The 21388-nt window shown below is 38.8% G+C and overlaps 1 protein-coding gene across 5 annotated transcripts in view; it reads right to left on the bottom strand.

Annotated features, from left to right (window-relative positions):
• VPS13B (vacuolar protein sorting 13 homolog B) overlaps positions 1-21152 on the bottom strand; it is a 607742-nt gene extending 586590 nt beyond the window's left edge. For 3 of the 5 annotated variants that reach the window (XM_070391987.1, XM_070391986.1, XM_070391988.1), the window contains exons 1-4: positions 20938-21147; positions 20353-20531; positions 13938-14081; positions 4809-4929 (exon numbers count right to left, since the gene is read on the bottom strand). In XM_070391987.1, coding sequence (XP_070248088.1) covers positions 4809-4929; positions 13938-14081; positions 20353-20499 — 412 coding nt within the window. In that variant the 5' untranslated portion in view covers positions 20500-20531; positions 20938-21147. Of the gene's footprint in view, positions 1-4808; positions 4930-13937; positions 14082-20352; positions 20532-20937 lie in introns of all 5 variants that reach the window. The other 2 variants (XM_070391989.1, XM_070391990.1) reach the window with 1 other exon arrangement.
• Between the last annotated feature and the right edge of the window lie 236 nt (positions 21153-21388).

Genomic DNA, 21388 nt, shown 5'->3' on the forward strand with positions numbered 1-21388 from the left:
GTACGCTACCAGGTTTTCTATTCTATGCCACATATTCTTTAAATTCACACCATGACCCACTAAATGTTTTCATAATACACTAACTGGTCAGGAATCATAATCTGAAAAAGACTGTTCTAGATATCAAGAATAGAGCTTGCAGAGAAAAGATTATATATTGACTCATAGTCTCTTCCTATTAGAAAGTCACTCAACTGTCAGTGGTATAAAACAACTATTGGCAACACCAAAACATTTTTCAATAAGCATCTCTGGATTAATGTAAATGTTCAAACTCTAAAATAGTAAACACAGATACTGAAAAAAATAACTTTGCTCTAGAAAATTCTGAGAGCAAGAATTCAGCTCTTGATGAAAGAAAATTAATGAAAGAAAATTAATATAGTTCCTGGGCAGTATAAGGTTACCAGAAATGAGTCCTCAAATAACCATATGACTTAACCTTGAAATAAAATGATTTACCATTATCCAACTGGATTCTCAAATCATCCCTTTTTTTCCCTTTCGCAAGATTAAGTTTAGCTGCTGTGCCTCCCAATAATTGCCCAACAAGTTCAGTTACTTCCTAGAGCAACTCGTTAACTGTGATTTATGTCAGCATAAAAGAGGATATGAGTCCTTCTATTAGGTAATGCAGAAAAGCACACGATAATCCAAAAGCTACCTCAAGTAGTTCAGGTAGAACACAGCTCTGCTTTATACCACTAAAAATGGGATGTTTTATGTTACGTTTATGTTTTTATGTTTTATGCTCCTAAAATAGACCACTTCTCCCAATTCTGGATATCAGTATAAATTCTAATACTGACTCTAAAAAAAATCACTAAAAATCTGGCACCTATTTTGAGTACATGCAAGTTAGCCCATAGAAGGCTGTTATCTGTGAAATTCACAACTGACAAAAGTTTTAAATTTTTCTTAAGTCATTTCTTAGAAGAAGAAAAATGTGCCTTGGCGGTTATCTCAATGGTTAGACCAATGGCCCTTGTAACAGAGGGCTGCAGGTTCAATTCCCAGTCAAGGGCACATACCTGGGCTGCAGGTTTGATACCCACCCCCAGTGGGGGGGGGGGGGGGGGGGAGTATGGAAGGCAACCAATTGATATGTCTCTCTCACATCTCTCTCTCCCTTCCACTCTCTCTAAAAATCAATAAAAAAAATATCCTCAGGTGAGGAGAAAAACGAAAGGGGAAGGGGAAAGGGGGAAGGGAAAAGGGGGAAGGAGAAAAAGGGAAGGGAAAAGGGGGAAGGGGAAAGGAAAGGGGAAAGGGGAAACGGGGAAGGGGAAAGGGGGAAGGGGAAGGGGAAAGGGGGAAGGGGAAAAGAGGAAGGGAAAAGGGGGAAGGGGAAAGGGGGAAGGGGAAGGGGAAAGGGGGAAGGGGAAGGGGAAAGGGGGAAGGGGAAGGGGAAAGGGGAAAGGGGGAAGGGGCAAAGAAAAGGTGAAAGGGAAAGGAATAAGACTCAAATGTTAAACCTAAAGCTGATTACTCTTTGCCAGGATTATTCTTTGCATATTATAAAATGAGCTGGTAGAATAAGTTTGGGGGTATATGTAATTAGAAATTTGGAGGGGTAAAAAGGTTGCCCAATTAATAAATAAGAACAAGAAGAAAGCGTAAGGGCGGTCGACCAAGATGGCGGCGTAGGTAAACACCGGAGACCGCTGCCGCAAACAACCATTTCAAAAATACAACTAAAAGACTGAACGGACATCACCCAGAACCACAGGAAGGCTGGCTGAAGAGAGACTCTACAACTAGAAGGAAAGAGAACAGCAAATCGAGGCTCAGAGGCGGCGCAGTGTGGAAAATACAAAGGTACCGAGGTGCGCGCGAAAGCGGGCTGGTGGCTGAGGGCGCGGTTGTCGTTTTCTGTCGGGAGTGAGTCTCAGACTCTGGGCTCCAGATCCGGGCGAGTCTCTAGGGACCCAGACTCAAACGGGAGAAGCGGGATTACCCGGCATCAGTTGGAACCTGAGGGCAGCTTTCTCTCCGAGGTTTGCAGCGGCTGCCGGGGTTCTGAGAAGCAGAGCCTCTGGGAACGGGACTGAGCGTGGCCATAACTGCTCCCTCCGCCCGCCCTGTTGATCCCGCCCCGCCCAAAGCCTGCGCACAGCCATTTGCTGATCGCCTCAGGCAAAGGCTGGATTAGCGCCTCCCCAGAAGACAGAGTTTTCCGCACAGCTGATTACTATAGCCAGCCGGCCTGAGGGTCAAATCCCCCTAGTGTTAACTACAACAATTAAGGCTTGGCTAGAACAAGACTGCGCACAGAGACCACAAGGGGGTGCACCAAGAAAGCATAAAAGATGCGGAGACAAAAAAACATGACAGAAATGGAGGATATGGAGCTAAGAATCGCAATTTTGAGGGCTTGCCATAAATTTGTGCAGAACCTCACGAAAACTAATGAGACCCTCGATGCTACGATAAAGAAATTAGAAAGTAAGCATACACGGACTGAAATAAAGAATATTATACCCAATAGCAGACCAGAGGAGTACAATAATCAAACCAAAGATTCGACAAAAAACACCCAATTGGAAAAGCAAAATGAAAAAAGAATCCGAAAGTGTGAAGATAGTGTAAGGAGCCTCTGGGACAGCTTTAAGCGGTCTAATATCAGAGTCATTGGAGTGCCAGAAGATGAGAGACAGCAAGATATTGAAAACCTATTTCAAGAAATAATGGCAGAAAACTTCCCCCACCTGGTGAAAGAAATGGACTTACAGGTCCAAGAAGCGCAGAGAACCCCAAACAAAAGGAATCCAAAGAGGACCACACCAAGACACATCATCATTAAAATGCCAAGAGCAAAAGACAAAGAGAAAATCTTAAAAGCAGCAAGAGAAAGAGGCTCAATTACCTACAAGGGAATACCCATACGACTGTCAGCTGATTTCTCAACAGAAACTTTGCAGGCCAGAAGGGAATGGCAAGAAATTTTCAAAGTGCTGAATACCAAGAACCTACAACCAAGATTACTTTATCCAGCAAAGCTATCATTCAGAATTGAAGGTCAGATAAAGAGCTTCACAGATAAGGAAAAGCTAAAGGAGTTCATCACCGCCAAACCAGTATTATATGAAATGCTGAAAGGTATCCTTTAAGAAGAGGAAGAAGAAGAAAAAGGTAAAGATACAAATTATGAACAACAAACATGCATCTATCAACAAATGAATCTAAGAATCAAGTGAATAAATAACCTGATGTACAGAATGAACTGGTGATTATAATAGAATCAGGGACATAGAAAGGGAATGGACTGACTATTCTTGGGGGAAAAAGGGGTGTGGGAGATGCGGGAAGTGACTGGACAAAAATCATGCACCTATGGATGAACACAGTGGGTGGGGAGTGAGGGTGGAGGGTGGGGTGGGAGCTGGAAGGAGGGGAGTTATGGGGGGAAAAAAGAGGAACAAATGTAATAATCTGAACAATAAAGATTTAATTAAAAAAAAAATAAATAAAAAAAATAAAAAAATAAATAAGAACAAGCTACAGTTTAATTTAATTTACAGGTTAATTTAAAACACCAGGAGTTGCCGAAGCCGGTTTGGCTCAGTGGATGGAGCGTTGGCTTGCGGACTGAAGGGTCCCGGGTTCGATTCCGGTCAGGGGCATGTACCTGGGTTGCGGCCACATCCCCAGTGGGGGATGTGCAGGAGGCAGCTGATCGATGTTTCTCTCTCATCGATGTTTCTAACTCTCTATCTCTCTCCCTTCCTCTCTGTAAAAAATCAGTAAAATATATTTAAAAAATAAAAAATAAAAAAAAAATAAAACACCAGGAGTTTTTCCCAAGGAGTTAATTAGCAAGAAAAAATGTAGAAAGCTCCAAAACCACCACACTACTCTAAGTAGAATTAGAAATGTTCAGTAATAAAATATCTTCTGGCACCTTCTCCAACTATAGCAATTAATCTATTCTACAGTCAGAGATTACTGAGGCCTTTTAGGTACAGAGTTCTAAAGAATACAGAGCATCAGTGTTAACATCACTATAACACTAGTTTAAAATGTTCAATTCAAATGTAACTTAGAACATACATTTGAGGGAGGAGGGCTATGAAATTGTATACCTGATACCAGCCTCTTAGAGGTAAAGCACATGGTGCCAGAAGACTGACAAAAATTAACTAGGTTAAAACCAGCAGAAAGCCTTCAAACCTTTGGCACAGAGAGCAAGTGTATACCAATGTCACCTACATCTCAGAAAATAGAAGTGACTGATAAATAAAATAAAAAAGAAGTAACTAATAAACAATTCCTAACTGTAAAAAGACAGCAATGCTTTGGCCACAGAACTAACATGTAATGATCATTGTTTTTTTTCTTCATTAAATATTTATCAAGGAACTTTTATAAGTCACTACTGTTGCAGGTAAATAAAATTTTCAGAAAATAGAACAAATGGTCTCTCCCAATTAAAAAACTCTGTTTCTCTGTTACTGAATTTTATAGTTTCTAGAAACTCCAAACAATCTAGTGTCTTTCCTCTGTTTATCAAGAAGCCAGGGGGACAAAAATACTATGTCTGGGAAATCAGAGGCAAGTTTTTTCAAGGAGAGGACATAAAAAAGAAACGTAAGGAACAACCTACTGCAAAAGAGATTCAAAGTTTGAATGAAAGACATTCCTGAGGGCTCTGGACTCAACCTGTTCTAAATTCATGCAACAAATGCACATGCACATACAGTCTAAATATTTCATAGCACTAAAGAATACCGAAAGTGTGAATTCTACAAAGGGTTACAACAATTAATAATAATTGAAATGTTGGCTTTGTCAAGCCCATGAGAAGTTACCTGGTGGCAAATCAGGATCTGTGGGAGCAGCCTGCTGAATTCTTCGAGGTTTCACTGATGATTTTGTATTCTCAGTAGTACTAGGGTTGGTAGAATTAGAACCACAACTTTCATGGTCATCCTATATTGATTTTAAAGAAAGCAGCAAGTAAGACCTCCTTTAGAAAACAAAAATTCTTATTTGATACCATACTAAGAAAATGATCTATAATAATAAAAGCATAATAAGCTAATTAGATTGGACGTCCTTCTGGACGAAGCTGGGGCTGCAAGGGAAGCCCCAGTCCCAAGTGCCTGCTGTGGCTGGAGGGAAGCCCGGGCCCTGGGTGCCAGAGGGAAGCCAGTGCCGGCAGCCAGGGCAAAGAAGGCCTATACTCTTGCATGAATTTCGTGCATTGGGTCTCTAGTACAATAATAAAAGATTAATCTTTTACATGATAGTATGGCTTCAAATGTTGGCGATATATCAGAAGAAAAAATGTGTTTGCAACTCCAATACAATCAAAAAGTAAAATATTTACTATCATAAACGACAAAGTAAATTTCGCATGAAATTATATTCATTTTAAATTAATACAAAACAATGTTTCATTCCATAAAACAACTTCACCATTCAATATTTACAATGACATCTTCTGTTATTTTGGGGGATGTTATAGACTCTAAATACTAAAGACTAGTACTATGAATAAAACTTTACTGTAATTACTTTTAGTTCGACTTACATCCTTAAAAATGTCTGTAGTCGTACACTTCTGCACAACGTTAACATTAAAAGCACACTATTAATTTTTGAAACATATGGTTGTCTCAAAAGCCCAGAAGTAAAACATGTTCATTAAAGAGATGTGAAAAAAATTCCAAGTGAACTGCCAAAACTAGCATAATTATAAAAATATTTAACACTGAAACCATCTGAAATCACATACTGTATATAGATTACAGTGATGTCATAATAAACATTCCAGCCAAAATGCACTAAAAACTACTGCAGTCCAATAAATCTGGCATGCACAAGATGACAAACATTTTAAAGCAAAAGAAAGAACAAGTTATTTTTATTTTTCAAAAATTATTAGTAGCAAAAAAACAGTAAAGAACATAGGCTATATATGAGTTTTCAAATAGTTAAGAAAAAGACACAATGAATAAAGCTTCCCTACAAACTACATGTTTTTATTATTCAAAAGAAAAACAAACTAAATAACTTTATTTGCTTAAACAAATTTATAATATACCTGAAATTTCAGTGTACTTTAAAAATAAGCATAAATCATGGCACTCATAAAAATATATACTATGAAACAAACATTACCAAATGTGTAAACACTTCTTTCTCAACTATGGATAGAAAATTATGGTTGCACATACAGTATATTTAAAAAATAATTCTTTTGATAACTTGAACTTGTTTTCATTTCAATTACATTTTGTTTCAATTATAAGTCGGCTTCCATTCAATCCTGACCCAACTAAATTAAGTAAAAAATAAAGCAAAACAAGAATTATAATATTTACTATTAAAACAGGAATTACTGCCCTGACCAGCGTGATCCAGTGGTTAGAGCATCAGCCTGTCACCAAAGGGTCTCGGATTCGACTGCTGGTCAAGGACAGGTTGGATCCCTGGCCCTGTTCGGGATATGTGCAGGAGGCAACCAATTAATATATCTCTCTCTCTCTACCTTTCTTTCTTTCTTTCTCTCCCTCTCTCCCTCCCTCCCTCCCACCCTACCTTCCACTCTATCTAAAAAAATAAAAAATAAATCAAAGAAAAAATATCCTGGGGTGAGGATTAGCACCAAAAAACAAAAAAGAAAATTATCTGGAATTACTTCCATCATTAGTTTGAGTTCATCAGCTTTTAACCAGTATACATCATGTTGGACTATTACACATTTTACTTCACTGAAAGGCTCTAATTCTAATATAAGAAACTCTGTTCTCAAATACACTAGCTAAAATGTTCTGAGATATTTAACCCCAAACACATTACAGTTATGTATTTCTCTTTTTTAATTGCTTTAAATATATTTTTATTGATTTCAGACAGGAAAAGAGAGGAAGAGATAGAAACATCAATAATGAGAGAGAATCACCATCAGCTGCCTCCTGCATGCCCCCTACTGGGGATCGAGCCCACAACCCGGCCATGTGCCTGACCAGGAATAAAACCATGACCTCCTGGTTCATAAGTTGATGCTCAACCACTGAGCACCACCAGCTGGGCACAATTATATCTTTCTTATTTAGGTGGCAATTTTTCCAAAATGTCCAGTAAACATATTTCATGGCAAAAGAATGTTTTCTCTTGAGGACCACCTAGCTAGTTCTGAAAATACTATCCCTTTGTTCCTCATGAAACAAGCAAGAATGTCATTTCCTTACAAAAGTTCCTAACACAAGAAAAATGTGCCAAACACTGTATGTACATAGATCCATTACTTCCATACTGACAGGTCATGGAATCGTGTAGCATACTTTTCACCTCAGCCCTCATAGGGCTAGTCAATTAAAACTTGAAAACCATCAACTCCCAGATTCACAATGGTATGAATAAGAATGAGAACAAAACTTAAAACAAGTGAATGAATCATTCCAAGTCCTTGTTTAAAAAAAGAGGTTAAAATGCAAGAAAGAGCTGAAGAAGGAGAAACTGAAAAGTGGAACCAAGAAGTAATTTGCTTTATGGTCTTCCACCTGTGGCACCAAACTTGGCAAGCAAAGGACCAAGTATCATTTGGCAGCTCTAGTCACCAAAAGCTCCTGAAACAGAGTGTAAGGGACTGGGAAATAAACAGCTACAAAGTTCCTAGAAACTTTCACCTCTGTCCTCTCCAGGAACAAGTACAATGTCAATTGTCAGATGCAATAAAGAATGTCTAAGAGTAACACTGTAATTCAGAAAGTCAGAGCCAAATCAAGTCACCAAAGCAGAAGCACACACTTGGAGAACACAGGAGAGCCAGGGAGAAACGAGAATTTTTGGTTCACCTCTACCCTGACAGTAATATCAATAAACTTCATTTCAGTCATTTAAAAAATGCCAAGTACATTAAGTGAAGGAGGAATGTGTATGTCCCTTTCTCTTCACACATTAACTTCAGCCACAGAAGCTGCTTCTGTCTTCTCCCCCATCCAGGGTAAGGGTAAGGGTTATGAGAGGCTGGAGAAGAGAGTTGACATTCCCTTGCATTCTTTTACTTAATCTCCCCAAAAGGACTAGCTCACCTGACAGGCCAAAGCTGAACATTCATTAGGCGACATTTTAGCAACGAAAAAGATCACTGTACTAACTAAACCTGTGTGCTGGGGCCGCTCTTCTATCTCTGAGATCCATGCTCCTCAGTAACAGGAGCTGAGCCTTTTCCCCAGGGGATACAATCATTAGCCATCTGTCCTCCGGTTCTTTTCACACACAGAGCCACCTGACCCAGATACTGCCCCAGGCAGAGAACAATCAAACTATGCCAGCTAACAGCAACAAGTCAGGGAAAATGTGCTTATTATTGCCTATGGCAGTGGTCGGCAAACTCATTAGTCAACAGAGCCAAATATCAACAGTACAACGACTGAAATTTCTTTTGAGAGCCAAATTTTTTAAACTTAAACTATATAGGTAGGTACATTGTTATTAACTTAATAATTTTGGATTGAGTACTTAGTATTAACAATATGAGTTCAATACACTAATATATTTATGGAATGCCTATTATGTGTCTAAGGCTGGAGATAACATGACATCCTTCTGGAACTTAGTCTCTTGAGGAAGATCAACTTTAAATAAATAAATAGTCACATCAAATAATTACAGTTGTCATGAGTGCTAAGGAAGGAAATAAACACTAAGCGAGAGAAGTTGTTTAGCAAGGTTAGGCATTTAAACCCCTCTAAGCAGATAAGTTTCATTTTATAATAATAAAGCCACCAACACAAAATAATTACAATTCTTAAATTGATGACAAAAATACCTGTAGGAATTGCAGCTGGTTGGAAAAATACAGGTAACTTTATGCTTCGAGTAGGTACTTTTGTCACCCACACGCGATTTGCGGACATGACTAGCACTGACCACTGCACATAAGACTGCTGACTGACTGGCTCACTCAACTCGTGCATGAACCGCATGCGCCTCCCCCGTGCTGCGTCTCCCATCGCCTGACCGACCGACCGACCGACCGACACTCCCCACTTCTTCTAACGCCACTTCTTCAAAATAGACTCGCCCAGGCCGAAAACCGACTTCTGCGTATGGGCCACGAAGTTTCAATCGCACTGTACGTACGCGCCCGCACGTGGTATTTTGTGGAAGAGCCACACTCAAGGGGCCAAAGAGCCGCATGTGGCTCGTGAGCCACGGTTTGCCGACCACTGGCCTATGGCATCCCTTTTCTTCCTATCAAAAGGTGAGCATCACAGTGCCAACCTCTCCTCCTCCCCTTTATTTAAACTACTGAATTAAAGTGGTTAAATCCACTCTTAGATTTGGAAGGTGAAATAGGCCAAAATTAAGGGAGAAAAGAACAAAAGTTATACTGAGGCATTCTGACCTAAATCACATTCTACCATCTAATTTTTAGCACAATTCACAAGGTGGAATTGGGTGCTTAAACAGAATAAAACTGTACTTTGTTTTCTTATATATAACTTCCCTCAGCAAGGAATACCTAGTCAAAGAAAAATATGTGTTAGGCAGTTTGAGAAAAAATAGGTAGGTAGTACCCTTATCTAGGTATTTTACTTACCTACTTAAGAAATAATACTTATATGCATAAAAGATTAAGAATAATTTAAGTTAGTCAGCAACGACCTTTATTGAGCACTTATCTGTGCCAGGCCTCAGTATTTTAAGGATGAGAAAATTAGAGCTGAAGATGTTCCAAGGCCAGAAAGACAGGAAGTGAGAGAGCTGGGATGAATGCCCAGATCTGTCTGACCAAAAAGCCCTTCCTTTAATCACTAAACTTGAAAGAAAGACAGGAAAGCAAGGAGAAAGTGAAGGGAAGAAGAAAGGCAGGAAGGGAGAAAAAAGAGATAAAAGGAACAAATTGTTTTATTTATGGCACTTCCAACGTGTCACCTACTGGTAATAATCACATTACATTCATATGTCTTAGTCCTCTTAACAATGCTATGAATTAGACACTACTCCCTGTGCAAAAGTATCCCTATTTAAAGATAAGGAAACTAAGGCATGATGAGATTAATAGTTCAAAATCACACTGTTATTAAATGGCACAATTCTAACCACGTTTTTCTATTATCGTCCCTAGGAGAAAAGGCCAAGAAAACAGTACAGTAAATACTAAGTACCATATATACTAAGAAGTCATGAAAGTGTCTCAAAAAACAAGGTTTGAAAAGACTGTGCCTGCAGAAAAAAGAAAAAAGGTGGAAGGCTTGAACAAAAAAAGGTAAAAAGGAAGAAAGCATGTATCTTATAGAAAAGAGAATACATAGTGCAATTTAAGTAAAATAGAGAGCAATGAAATATTAAGCTGTAGAAAGAAGCTAGAGTAAATGGTCTCTACCATGAATATCAGGCCAAGAAATTTAAGCTTTCCATATTGGCGAGCAAATAAAAGTTAACACTGGGAATTTAAGAAAATGAAGTACTTCATTCAGGACAAAGAACCTTCTGGTTATGTGACAGAAAGCAACAGCAGAGATCCCAACAATTGATAGACTATAAAAGTTTAGAAATTAAATGATGAGGGGAGCAGCTATGATAATTTTTTAAATGCTAGCACCTGAAATTCAACATGTTCAAAACAAAACTCAAATTATGCAACGTACTGTTCCTTTCCCCTTACTCCCAACCCCCCCCCCAAAAAAAATCCTCTGTCCTTCACATCCTAATTCAGTCAATGATACAACCATCTTCTCAGTCTCCTAAGAAAATAAAACACACTAACTTTGCAAAACAATGCTAACGAGCTTTAAAAATGTCAAGGTAGAAAGAAAGATGCTTGACCATGAATTGTATAGGATGACTGTTCTCTAAGTTTCAAACTACCCAGGAAATAACCAAATAATTTTTTTAATGTAAATTTTAAGGTACAATAGTGGATTCAATTTTAGATACGTGGTGCTTCTGGTGAAGATACATCACACCAATAGATATGTCCACGAGGGAACTGAACATGTACTGGGAAAGACTGAGACAGCAATCAGAGTTAGATAGATTCAGGACTCATCAAAATAGAAGTGATAGTTGAAGTTACTAGATTTCCAGTAAGAAGAAATTTAAGGATTTATGCTTCTGAAAATACAACAGACTAGATAATTGGAAACATTGTTGTGGAATGCTAAAATAAAATCAAAGGAAAATTTTAGCTAGGCTCAAAGCAGTGAGTCAGACTGAAGAAAAATACAGGTATGCTCAAGGTACAAAAACTGGAAGAGACAGGTGAGAAATAAAGAAGACTCCAAATGAAACCAAGAAACTTTGATTAAATTTAGCTTTAAATCCTAGCTCTAGAAATCAGAGAAGAATCTTTTCCCCAGATAATAATATAAATATAAATAATAATATAAATATACTGTCCACACTAAAAATGTCAACTCCTCAACATAAATGTCTAAAGGCTCTCTAAATTTTTAGTAACCACTAACATCCAAATAATCTTAGCAATACTTTTGAAGTGCATTAAAGAGGAGGAAATCGCCCTGGTTTGGCTCAGTGGATAGAGCGTTGGCCTGCAGACTGAAGGGTCTCAGGTTCGATTCCGGTCAAGGGCATGTACCTTGGTTGCGGGCACATCCCAAGTGGGGGGTGTGCAGGAGGCAGCTGATCGATGTTTCTCTCTCATTGCTGTTTCTAACTCTCTAGCCCTCTCCCTTCCTCTCTGTAAAAAATCAATAAAATATATTTTTTAAAAAAAAGAGGAGGAAATCTACTAATGTTGGTAGAATTAAATTAAACTTTACAAATTAGACATGCCTTCTTATCAAGGCATTTAGCAATATTATATTTCTGCAATGATCTTTTCTGGATGAAACCTCAGATTTATAATAGTTAAATTGTATCTTATTACATTTTCATATATTAATAATATTACTTTACAAATTAATATCTATAACTCTAAAAGGCCCCTTCATTTAACCTACCACCCTACACTAATTTTATTTAGAAAATAAGTCTTTTTTTCATTGTGATCCTACAACATAATAACTTCAAATAATTACAATTATTCAGTTTATTAGTACATGAATAATTTTTAATTTAATTTCACACTTTACTAATCAAGGCTCCAAATAGGAAAATAAACTGTTTAAAAATGTGTTTCATCTATAATGTTTTCACTAAAAAATTAATTCGAATCACTAGCATAAACCCAAGTAACACTCTCCAGGGGTGTACACTGCTGAATAATTTGTCCAAATGTCAGCCGCAATTCTCACAAATCCTTTCTACCTCAGAATTTTAAACATCTGTAAAAAATACTTGTTGTGAGAGTGGTTTACAATCATGACCCTTTGACCTTTTGCTATGCACACCACAAAATTCAAGTCTCAAATGCCATGCAAGCAGGAAATCTGGATCATTCCTGCAGTAGCCATCTGCATGGTCCAATATCAAATATTAGTTCGAGGTGGCACTAAGTCATGTGTTACAAATCTTTTTCTGCAGCCTCGATAATTAGTTGTAATTTACCTTTTCTAAAATGTGTTTCTTATGGGACATCTGGCCTTGAAAACTCCACCTACCCGTTGAAAAAATACTTAGTGTCTGGATTTTTTTTTCTCATAATATGAAGCACTGTATGGGTGCCATAACTAAGTCCAGACAATTTTTTAAAAATTAAATTCCAAGGACAGATGATGACTAAGAACCATTTAAGTATTACCAAATAAAAATGTAAAATAAACTTTGTTGCAATATAACTATCTACAGATTTCTAAACCAATTTCTCAAATATTTAAAGTTCACAAAATAAATTTTCAAAGGAATATATAGCACTGGTCTACTTACTTCAAGAAACTACATTAGTAAGTTAAATTGGATAATACAGGTTTGAATCAAAGATTTCATAAAAGGAAAAAAAAAAGATTTCAGCCCCATTGGTTGATATGACACTCAAAGATTGTACTTAAATTAGGAAATGATTTTAATAATTCATAATTAACCTCAACTAACTTCAAGAGATTTAAGTTATATTTAGGATACACTAAAATTGCCTTAAGTTCTCTTCAATTTATTTGGTTACAAAAAGCCTTCCCTAAAAATGAAAGGTAAATGTGGATTAAGGAAAAAGTAGTAAAAATGAATGACAGAGACACTGCTTTTCTGCAAGATGAAAGGGAAAAAATGTATCACAATTATGCTGCTTTCCAGTTCTATTTGCTTCCTAGACCAGAACATTTTTGGTAAAACTCCTTAAAATCAACACTACACTTTTATAATAAAACACTAAAAAGAAATGTAAGATGGGTTAAAGAATAAATAAGTCAGAAAAGGCCCGGCTGATGTGGCTCAGTGGTTGAGCATTGACCCATGAACCAAGAGATCACGGTTCGATTCCCGGTCAGGGCACATGCCTGGGTTGTAGGCTCGATCCCCAGTAAGGGGCAAGCAGGAAGCAGCCAATCAATAATTATCTCATCACTGATGTTTCTATTCCTCTCTCCCTTCCTCTCTCTGAAATCAATTTTTTTTAAAAGTCAGAAAAGAATCAGTTTCTGATGACAAAACCTCAGACAACAATGAAATTTGGTAAATAAAGGCAAATTCAATATATTTTTATCTTCTCAAAAACAATGAGATTTTCACCTCATTTAGAAATGTCACATAAATAAAAAGCCATGCAGTTACTATGTAAAAATTCAAAAACTGGACACAGTCAGACTTCACTTCTAGTGGATATAGGTAATAGCAATCTACATGATCCCTATTAGGGCTATGATCAGATTAAGTGAAATTACTATGAAAATATCTCTTGGGGTATTTTACCCAAATTTAAAACATCCTTTTACAATTAATTATGTTACTTAACAGGCATATAAAAATAATAAGTATATAAGCTAACATTTATTTATGTAAAAGCTGACATATCCCAAAAGTTAAAGAAATATTCAAACACTAGTAACTAGAAAATTGGTTAACATAAACAAACAATAATTTCATACCTGCATTCCATCTTTAAGTTTCAAAATGCATTCCATTGTGTTAATGGTGATTACCACTGGTTCCGAGCCCAGTTTTGTCCACGGTACGTGGATCCTCAGTTCGTGAATATGTCCACTTAAAAAAGTGAATGGTAATTTCAATTCCTTAAGACACAAGATATTAAATAAGTTAGTAAGTGCTTAATGTTTTTTCATTCTAATATTCAAATTACTCTCTTAAAATAAAATGAAACTTCCAACACAAAAATAGTTTGGCAATTATTGTTTATCAAAAAGTAGCATCAGTAACTTATTAAACTACAAAAACCAATTATACAAGTTACACTTAACAAACTATTGAACCTGTCTAGGCCTGAGTTTCTTTATTCTGATTAATGGAAATAATATACGTACAATACCTAGTACATGATAAAGGCTCATATATGGTAGTGGGGGGGAGGGGGAGACAGTAGTTACCCTAGTAGACAGCAGCAGTACTTGAGATAACTGCAATGGTATATATTATTTAAAATCTCCACCTAAAAATATGTTCCCAAGTGTGTTATAAACTACAAGTAGCATTATATGGCAAGTTGAAAGGGGAGCTGAAATAGAGAAAGGAGAATGACCTGACAAAATAAAAGTTGACCAACTTTAACAAAAAACTTACTGAACTTTACTTAAAGATTGTACCTGGATACTATATGGTCCATAAATTTAAAATGTTTTTCTAACAGGTTTCCATTATTATTGGATAGAGAGTTAAAAATGAAAACATAACTGTCACTCAATCACTTTATACTAATTTGTTTCACCTCCCAATAAAATTTTTGTTAAAAATCAACAAAGAAAAAAATTATTTAGATTGTACTTCAACAACATTTTTACAGTTCTTGTAATTCTATTAATGAAAGTTAAAATAAACATTATTACGCTTATTCATTCATCCAACAATTGCTCACCTACTTGGTTTAGCAAGATAGCTAGTAAAATAGCTAAATAGATTTTTTTTATTTAGTTCTCAGAACATGGGTAAAAATCTTTAATAAATTTTAAAAAAATAGCTAAATATATATAGGTAGTAGGTAAATTGGTTAAGACAAATAACTCTGGAGCTAGCAACACGGATTTAAATCTTACTCTTCTATTTAATCATCCCAATGACAGTAAGCAACTTGTTTAATGTATCTGTGACTCAGTTTCTTATCTGTAAAATCTGGATAAGAATAGTAGTATCTTTGAGGATTAAACTAATTAATTTGTATAAAGTAATTAGAATACTGTCTTCCTAAAAGAGCAATCATTATTTTTTATTATTATTGATTTCAGAGAGGAAGGAAGAGGGAGAAAGAGAAATAGCAATGATGAGAGAGAATCACTGATTGGTTGACTCCTGCACATCCCCACCACTGGGGATTCGAGCAGGCAATCAAGCATGTGCCCTAACCAGCAAGAGAACTGTGACCTGGTTCAGAGACTGACACTCAACCACTGAGCCATGCCTTTTTTAAAGGGCAGAATATTAATCATCTATTTCTAGTATTCTAATCAATTGTCAAAATTTTATATATTTCTCATCACTACATTAATTTTTAAGCTGAAATAATTTCAAGCATTAATCAACTGGCAGATTAAATTTTGTTTTGTGTCCATAACAAAAACAAGGTTTACTGAGTATTATTCTGTATCAAGCTCCGTTCTAAGAACTTTACCTGCATGCAACTATTTAATCCTTGTAAGAACCCCAAAAGGTAAATACAAATGAAGACTATGAGGCATGGAAAGGTCAAGTAACTTCCCTGGTTTATCTAGGAAAGCAGGACACAAAACTTGAAAATCTGATGCCAAGCCTTGCTCTTAACCACAATCATACTACCTCTACACTTCCATTATGAGCACTGAATGCCTTTCCAAATACATGTGTATGGACAATCAGTCAATAACATTTCCACCTCTACCATTCCCTGATTTGTGTAACAACGATACAGTTGTTAAATGGCTACCAAAGTTGCAATCTAAGGGCCAAACTGAATTTTCTCAGAGAAATTAAAAGATACCTGAACCCTTAGGTGAGGATTAACAAGCAAAAAAAGTTAAAGGAAAAAATTGATAAACTGGACTCAATAAAATGAACTCTATTCATCAAAACACACTTTTAAGAGAGCAAAAAGACATGCCACACACTGGGAGAAGATACTGCAAAACATGTACATGCCAAAAGACTCATTTCCAAAATATATAACGAACTACTATACATCAATAAGAAGACAGAAAACACAATTTTTTAAAAAAGGCAAAAGAATCAGAAACTTTACAAAAGAGAATATCCAAATAGCCAATGAACAACACTAAAAGTGATCAACGCCATAAATCATTATGAAATGCAATTTTAAATGAAATACTACTTACACCCACCAAAAAGTTTAAAATTAAAATACTAAGATGGTGTCATAGATAAACACATCCTCCCACAACCACATCAAAATTACAACTACACTACAAAGGAAACCATCATTCAGAATTGCCTGAAAGCTAACTGAACAGAAGTCCTACAACTAGGGATTTAAAGAGGAAAACAAATCAAGACTGGTAGGAGGGGAGAAGACACAGAGGGCTGGCCCCACACCCATGTGTGGTAGATAAATATTAGAACGAGTATCACCCCTGAGGAGCAAGGGGTCCCAGTCCCACACCATGCCCCCCAGCTCAGGGTTCCAGTGCCAGGAAGAGAAGTACCCAGACCTCTGGCTGTAAAAACCAACAGGGATTGTGCCTGAGTGAGGCGCAGGGCTGCTGGAGTCACAGGCAGTTCCTCTTAAAGGGCTCAAACAGGGACTTACTTGGACTCACTCCCTCTGAGCTCCGGCATTTGGGCAGCAGGTTGAAAGGAACCATGGACATATGGGAAGGAAATGAATTGTCTGGCATCAGGGCCAGAGCTGGAGAGCAGCCAAACAGAAGTTCTAGCAGAACCCATTGTTCCTTTTCTGAGGACCCCACCTCCACCACAGAGCTAGAAAATGGGCACTGCATCTCAGTCTCCATCAACCTGGCTCATGTTCACCCCACCCTAGTGATTCCCTGAGACCCCACTCAACTTGCAGGCCAACCCAAGCTGTTTTCATTGGCTTACCCAGTAGTTCTCAACCTTCTGGCCCTTTAAATACAGTTCCCCATGTTGTGACCCAACCATAAAATTATTTTCGTTGCTACTTCATAACTGTAATGTTGCTACTGTTATGAATCGTAATGTAAATATCTGATATGCAGGATGGTCTTAGGCAACCCCTGAGAAAGGGTCGTTCGACTGCCAAAGGAGTCGCAACCCACAGGTTGAGAACTGCTGGGCTTACCCATATAAATAGCTTTTTGCTCATGTTTTAGACTTCCCTAAAATCTCTCAAACAAGCAGCATCTGGCCCTGGTGTGCTCCATACCTCTAAGTGACCCCAAGCCCAACACTAACAGCAGCTGGCATTGGTTCACAGCTTAGTCTCACCTGGGCACTTCCAAGCCAAGCACAAGTAGCAACCATCTACAGATCATTTTGTAACTCATGCCAGGTGGCCCCAGGCAAAATACAGGCAGCTGCTAACCTTGGCCTACACCTCCAGGGAGGCCCCAGAGCCAGCACACCACTGGACAGCTTCAGACCAAGTCCAAGCACCACCCAACCCCCTCCACAATAAACTTACTCAGCTGGCACCAGAGCCCCACTGAAAGAAGTCCTGCTCTGTGGGGTGGGCCCCTGCACAAGAAACCCTCCATGGTAGGTGGTCATTGCAAACAGTCCTTGCAGCTGATCAGTCTGGGATCATACCTGGAGTGCCCAGCTCAGGTTATTGGGGAGGCTGTGCCCCTGGACCCTACAGAACAACTACTACATAGAGCCACTCTACCAAGCCCAAGAGCTTCAGCAGAAACAAACACAAGGAGTCTGCCAAAATGAGAAGACAACGAAACATGTATGCACCATCCTGTGGTAGTTGAGCTTTGATTGCCATTGGCATATCAATGTAAGGTATTTATCCCCAGTAAGCACAGAGTCCCAAACAAGATGAACCCAAAGAGGCCCACACCAAGACATCATAAATAAAATGAGAAGGTTAAAGACAGAGAATCTTAAAAGCATCAAGAGCAATGCAGTCAGTTACCTAAGCGGGAGCTCCCATAAGACTGTCAGTTGATTTCTCAACACAAACTTTGCAAGCCAGAAGAGATTAGCAAGAAATATTCAGAATGATGGAAAGCAAAGGCCTACAACCAACATTAGTCTACCCACCAAAGCTATCATTTAGAATCATAAGACATATAAAGAACTTCCCAAACAAGGAAAAGCTAAAGGAGTTCATCACCACCAAACCAGTATTACATGAAATGTTAAAGGGTCTTCTTTAAGAAGAAGAAGAGGCCTTGGCCAAGCGAAGCAGCTCAGTTGGTCAGAGTATCATCCCAATACGCCAAGGTTCGATCCTGCTTAGGGCACATACAGGAGTCAACCAATGAATGCATAGATAAATTAAATAGCAAATGTCTCTCTCTCTCTCTCCCCTTCTTCCCCCTCTCTCTAAAATCAATAAATAAAGGGGGGGGAGATCAAAAATATGAACAATAAAATGGCAATAAATACATATCTGTCAACAAATGAATCTAAAAAAATAAACTAAGAAGCAGAACAGAAACAGACTCATTAATACACAGAATATTTTGACAGTTGCCATATGGGAAGGAGGCTGGAGGGATGGGCGAAAAAGGTAAAGGGATTAAGAAGTACATATTAGTTGTTACAGAACAGTCAAGTGGATGTAAAGCGCAGCAGAGGGAATATAGAGTCAATAGTATTCTAATAACTGTGCATGGTGTCAGATGGGTAGGAGCTTTATCAGCATGATCAATTAGTAAGTTATATAATGTCTAATCACTGGGGTGTACACCTGAAACTAATATATCATTGTATGTCAACTGCAACTGACAAATAGAAAATGATTAAAGCCAAAAAATAAAAGTAAATAAAAAATTCCAAACATCAAATAATAATAATAAAACCGTGAGCAACTGGGAGCCCTCATGCATTGTTGCTGAGAATGTAAACTGTTACAACCACTCCACAAAACTATTTGGCAATATCCATTAAAACTAAACTTCAGACTACCTCCCAGATACACACTTAAGGAAAATTAATACTTATGTTCACCAAAATACAGGTACAAGAGCTTTGTTCATCAGAGCTTTCTTCGCAATAGTCAAAAGCAGAAGTAAATTGTGAATCTTTATACAACTGAATACTACAAGGCAATACAAAGAACAAGCTACCACTCATGCAAAAATATGAGTTAATCTTAGCTATAATGTTGAAGAAGCCAGACACATTTCCCATTTATTTACAATTCAAGGACAGGTAATATTTGCCTGTGTTGATAGAAGTCAGAATAGCAATCATCTGTATGGGGGCGATAGGAGGGTTATTAATTGTAAAGGGGCACAGGGGAGCCACTTGGGGTGCAGAAAATATTATATTTCTTGATCTGGATGGTAGTTACACAGGTATATACATATGTAAAAATTGAGCTGCATACTTAGCATTTGTGGGTATAATTAATGTTGAAGAAAGCGGGAGGAACCAGAATATTATTCCTTAGTGTTAACTCTAGATTATTCAATAACAGTGGAAAGAGTGAAATATAACTAAAAAGTATTGATAACTGTCACCATCAGATTAACTCTTTCCTTATCCCCTAAAAAACAATCGGTCTCTAACTCTTCTGAATTTCCACACGTTTGTATCCTCAAACCTAATAGAGTTGCCTGACATACCTTAGTACTAAATGAAGCAGTAAGTATATGCACTTTGAAGTTACAGTGCATTTGGATCAGAGCATCCTCACATTAAAAAAAAAAAACGAAACTAAAAAGAAGTGATTAAGAAAGTTTTCAGGTTTGCTGGCATTCTCAGTGTCCACTTTATACTTTGAGAATGCCACGGGCAATGTCATCTTTCCTACTATGAGACATAACTTTCCTCAGCATCTTGCTTTCTTTTGGACCCTTCCATTCCCCAAAGGGCGAATGGGAATGTATTGTTTTTGAGCATCACACAAAACCTAGCCATGTAAATTAGCATGTTCCATAAGGCCTGAGAATTGAGTAAATAAGCTGAGCAATTCTAACAAGAACAATGACATTGTTTTCCTATTTGATGAGGCAACTTTTGGAGATATATGTGTGTGTGTGTGTGTGTGTGTATATATATATATACACACATACATTTACATACATATATATTGTAAAGGAAGGTATCTAGTTTCAGGGTAGCCAAAACTAATTTAACAGAAAAAAAAAATGCATTTTTAAAACATAAAGTCAAAGTGCAGGGAACAACGGGTTACTTCTAAACAAGCTGCGAATGTGTCCAGTAAATGACAACTACGCAGTTTACCTGTTCCAGCACATCCAACTTTAACTCGAGCTTGCTGAGCACCACATCTCCGCCCCATAGTGAAAGCTGCAGGTCTGACGGCTTCAAGTTCTTGATGTAGCGATTCACATAGCTCATCAAAATCGGAGTCACATAGGACTCCAGCATCGTTTAAGGTGCAGAGATGTCAACGTCAGAAGCTGGAGGGGGTCAAGACAGAAATATTAGAAGTCACTGAGTCTGTGGTGCAACGAAGGGAAAAAAATAAAAATAAAAATAAAGGCACTTTTCGGGAGGGGTAGAAGAGGCCGAAAAGCAACAGTCCCCACCAAAGCGGCCGCTCGCCTCCTCCCAGCAGCAGAAACAAAACTCTAATAATTAGACTCTGCCTGCCGAGGAGCGGGAGGAGAGGTGGTGACCTGAAGACACCGACTCCCCAGGAAGAGAATGAAGTGCAGCGGGGCCCCCTCCGGCCGCTGCACCCCTGCACCAGCCCGGCGCCCCCGCACGGCCGGCGCCTCCCAGAACCCGCCGCAGAACCAGGGCCATAAGGAAACCGGCGCCCGCCCCCCCCCCCGCCCTACTGCACCCTCGGCGGACACTCACGCCGGAGAGAACCGTGGCATCCCTTCCACCTCCCGGCACCTCAAACCCCGCCCGGCGGGAGGCCGCTCCTGCGCGGCGCCACTTCCGGGTGTGCCGTCCTCGGTGCTCAAAACAAACTGTCCCTCCACCTCCACCACGCGACTCCGCGGCGGGACCGGAGTTCCCAGGCGGGGCCAGCCACTCAGCGCGTCCTGTGGAGGGAAACTTCCTGCGCTCGGCTGGCCGACGTCCCCGCTCCGACGCCGCCGGCGGTCAGGACCTGGCTTGCGGAAGTGCCGGGGGCAGGTGGGCGGACCGGAAAAGGGGAGACACCCGGGACCCGGAAGTGGCGCTCCGCGGGGAGAGTGGCCGCAGGTGGAGGAGATCCGGCGGGGTGTTGGAACGCGGAGGGCCGAAGGGCCGCAGGTCCGAGGAGGAAGAAAGCGGGCCCCAGTGTTCCAAACCCTGAAGA

The sequence above is a fragment of the Myotis yumanensis genome, unplaced genomic scaffold (assembly GCF_028538775.1).
Source record: "Myotis yumanensis isolate MYYU_CA2020_CCGP unplaced genomic scaffold, mMyoYum1.0.hap1 SCAF_15, whole genome shotgun sequence".
NCBI classification, from domain to species: Eukaryota; Metazoa; Chordata; class Mammalia; order Chiroptera; family Vespertilionidae; genus Myotis; species Myotis yumanensis.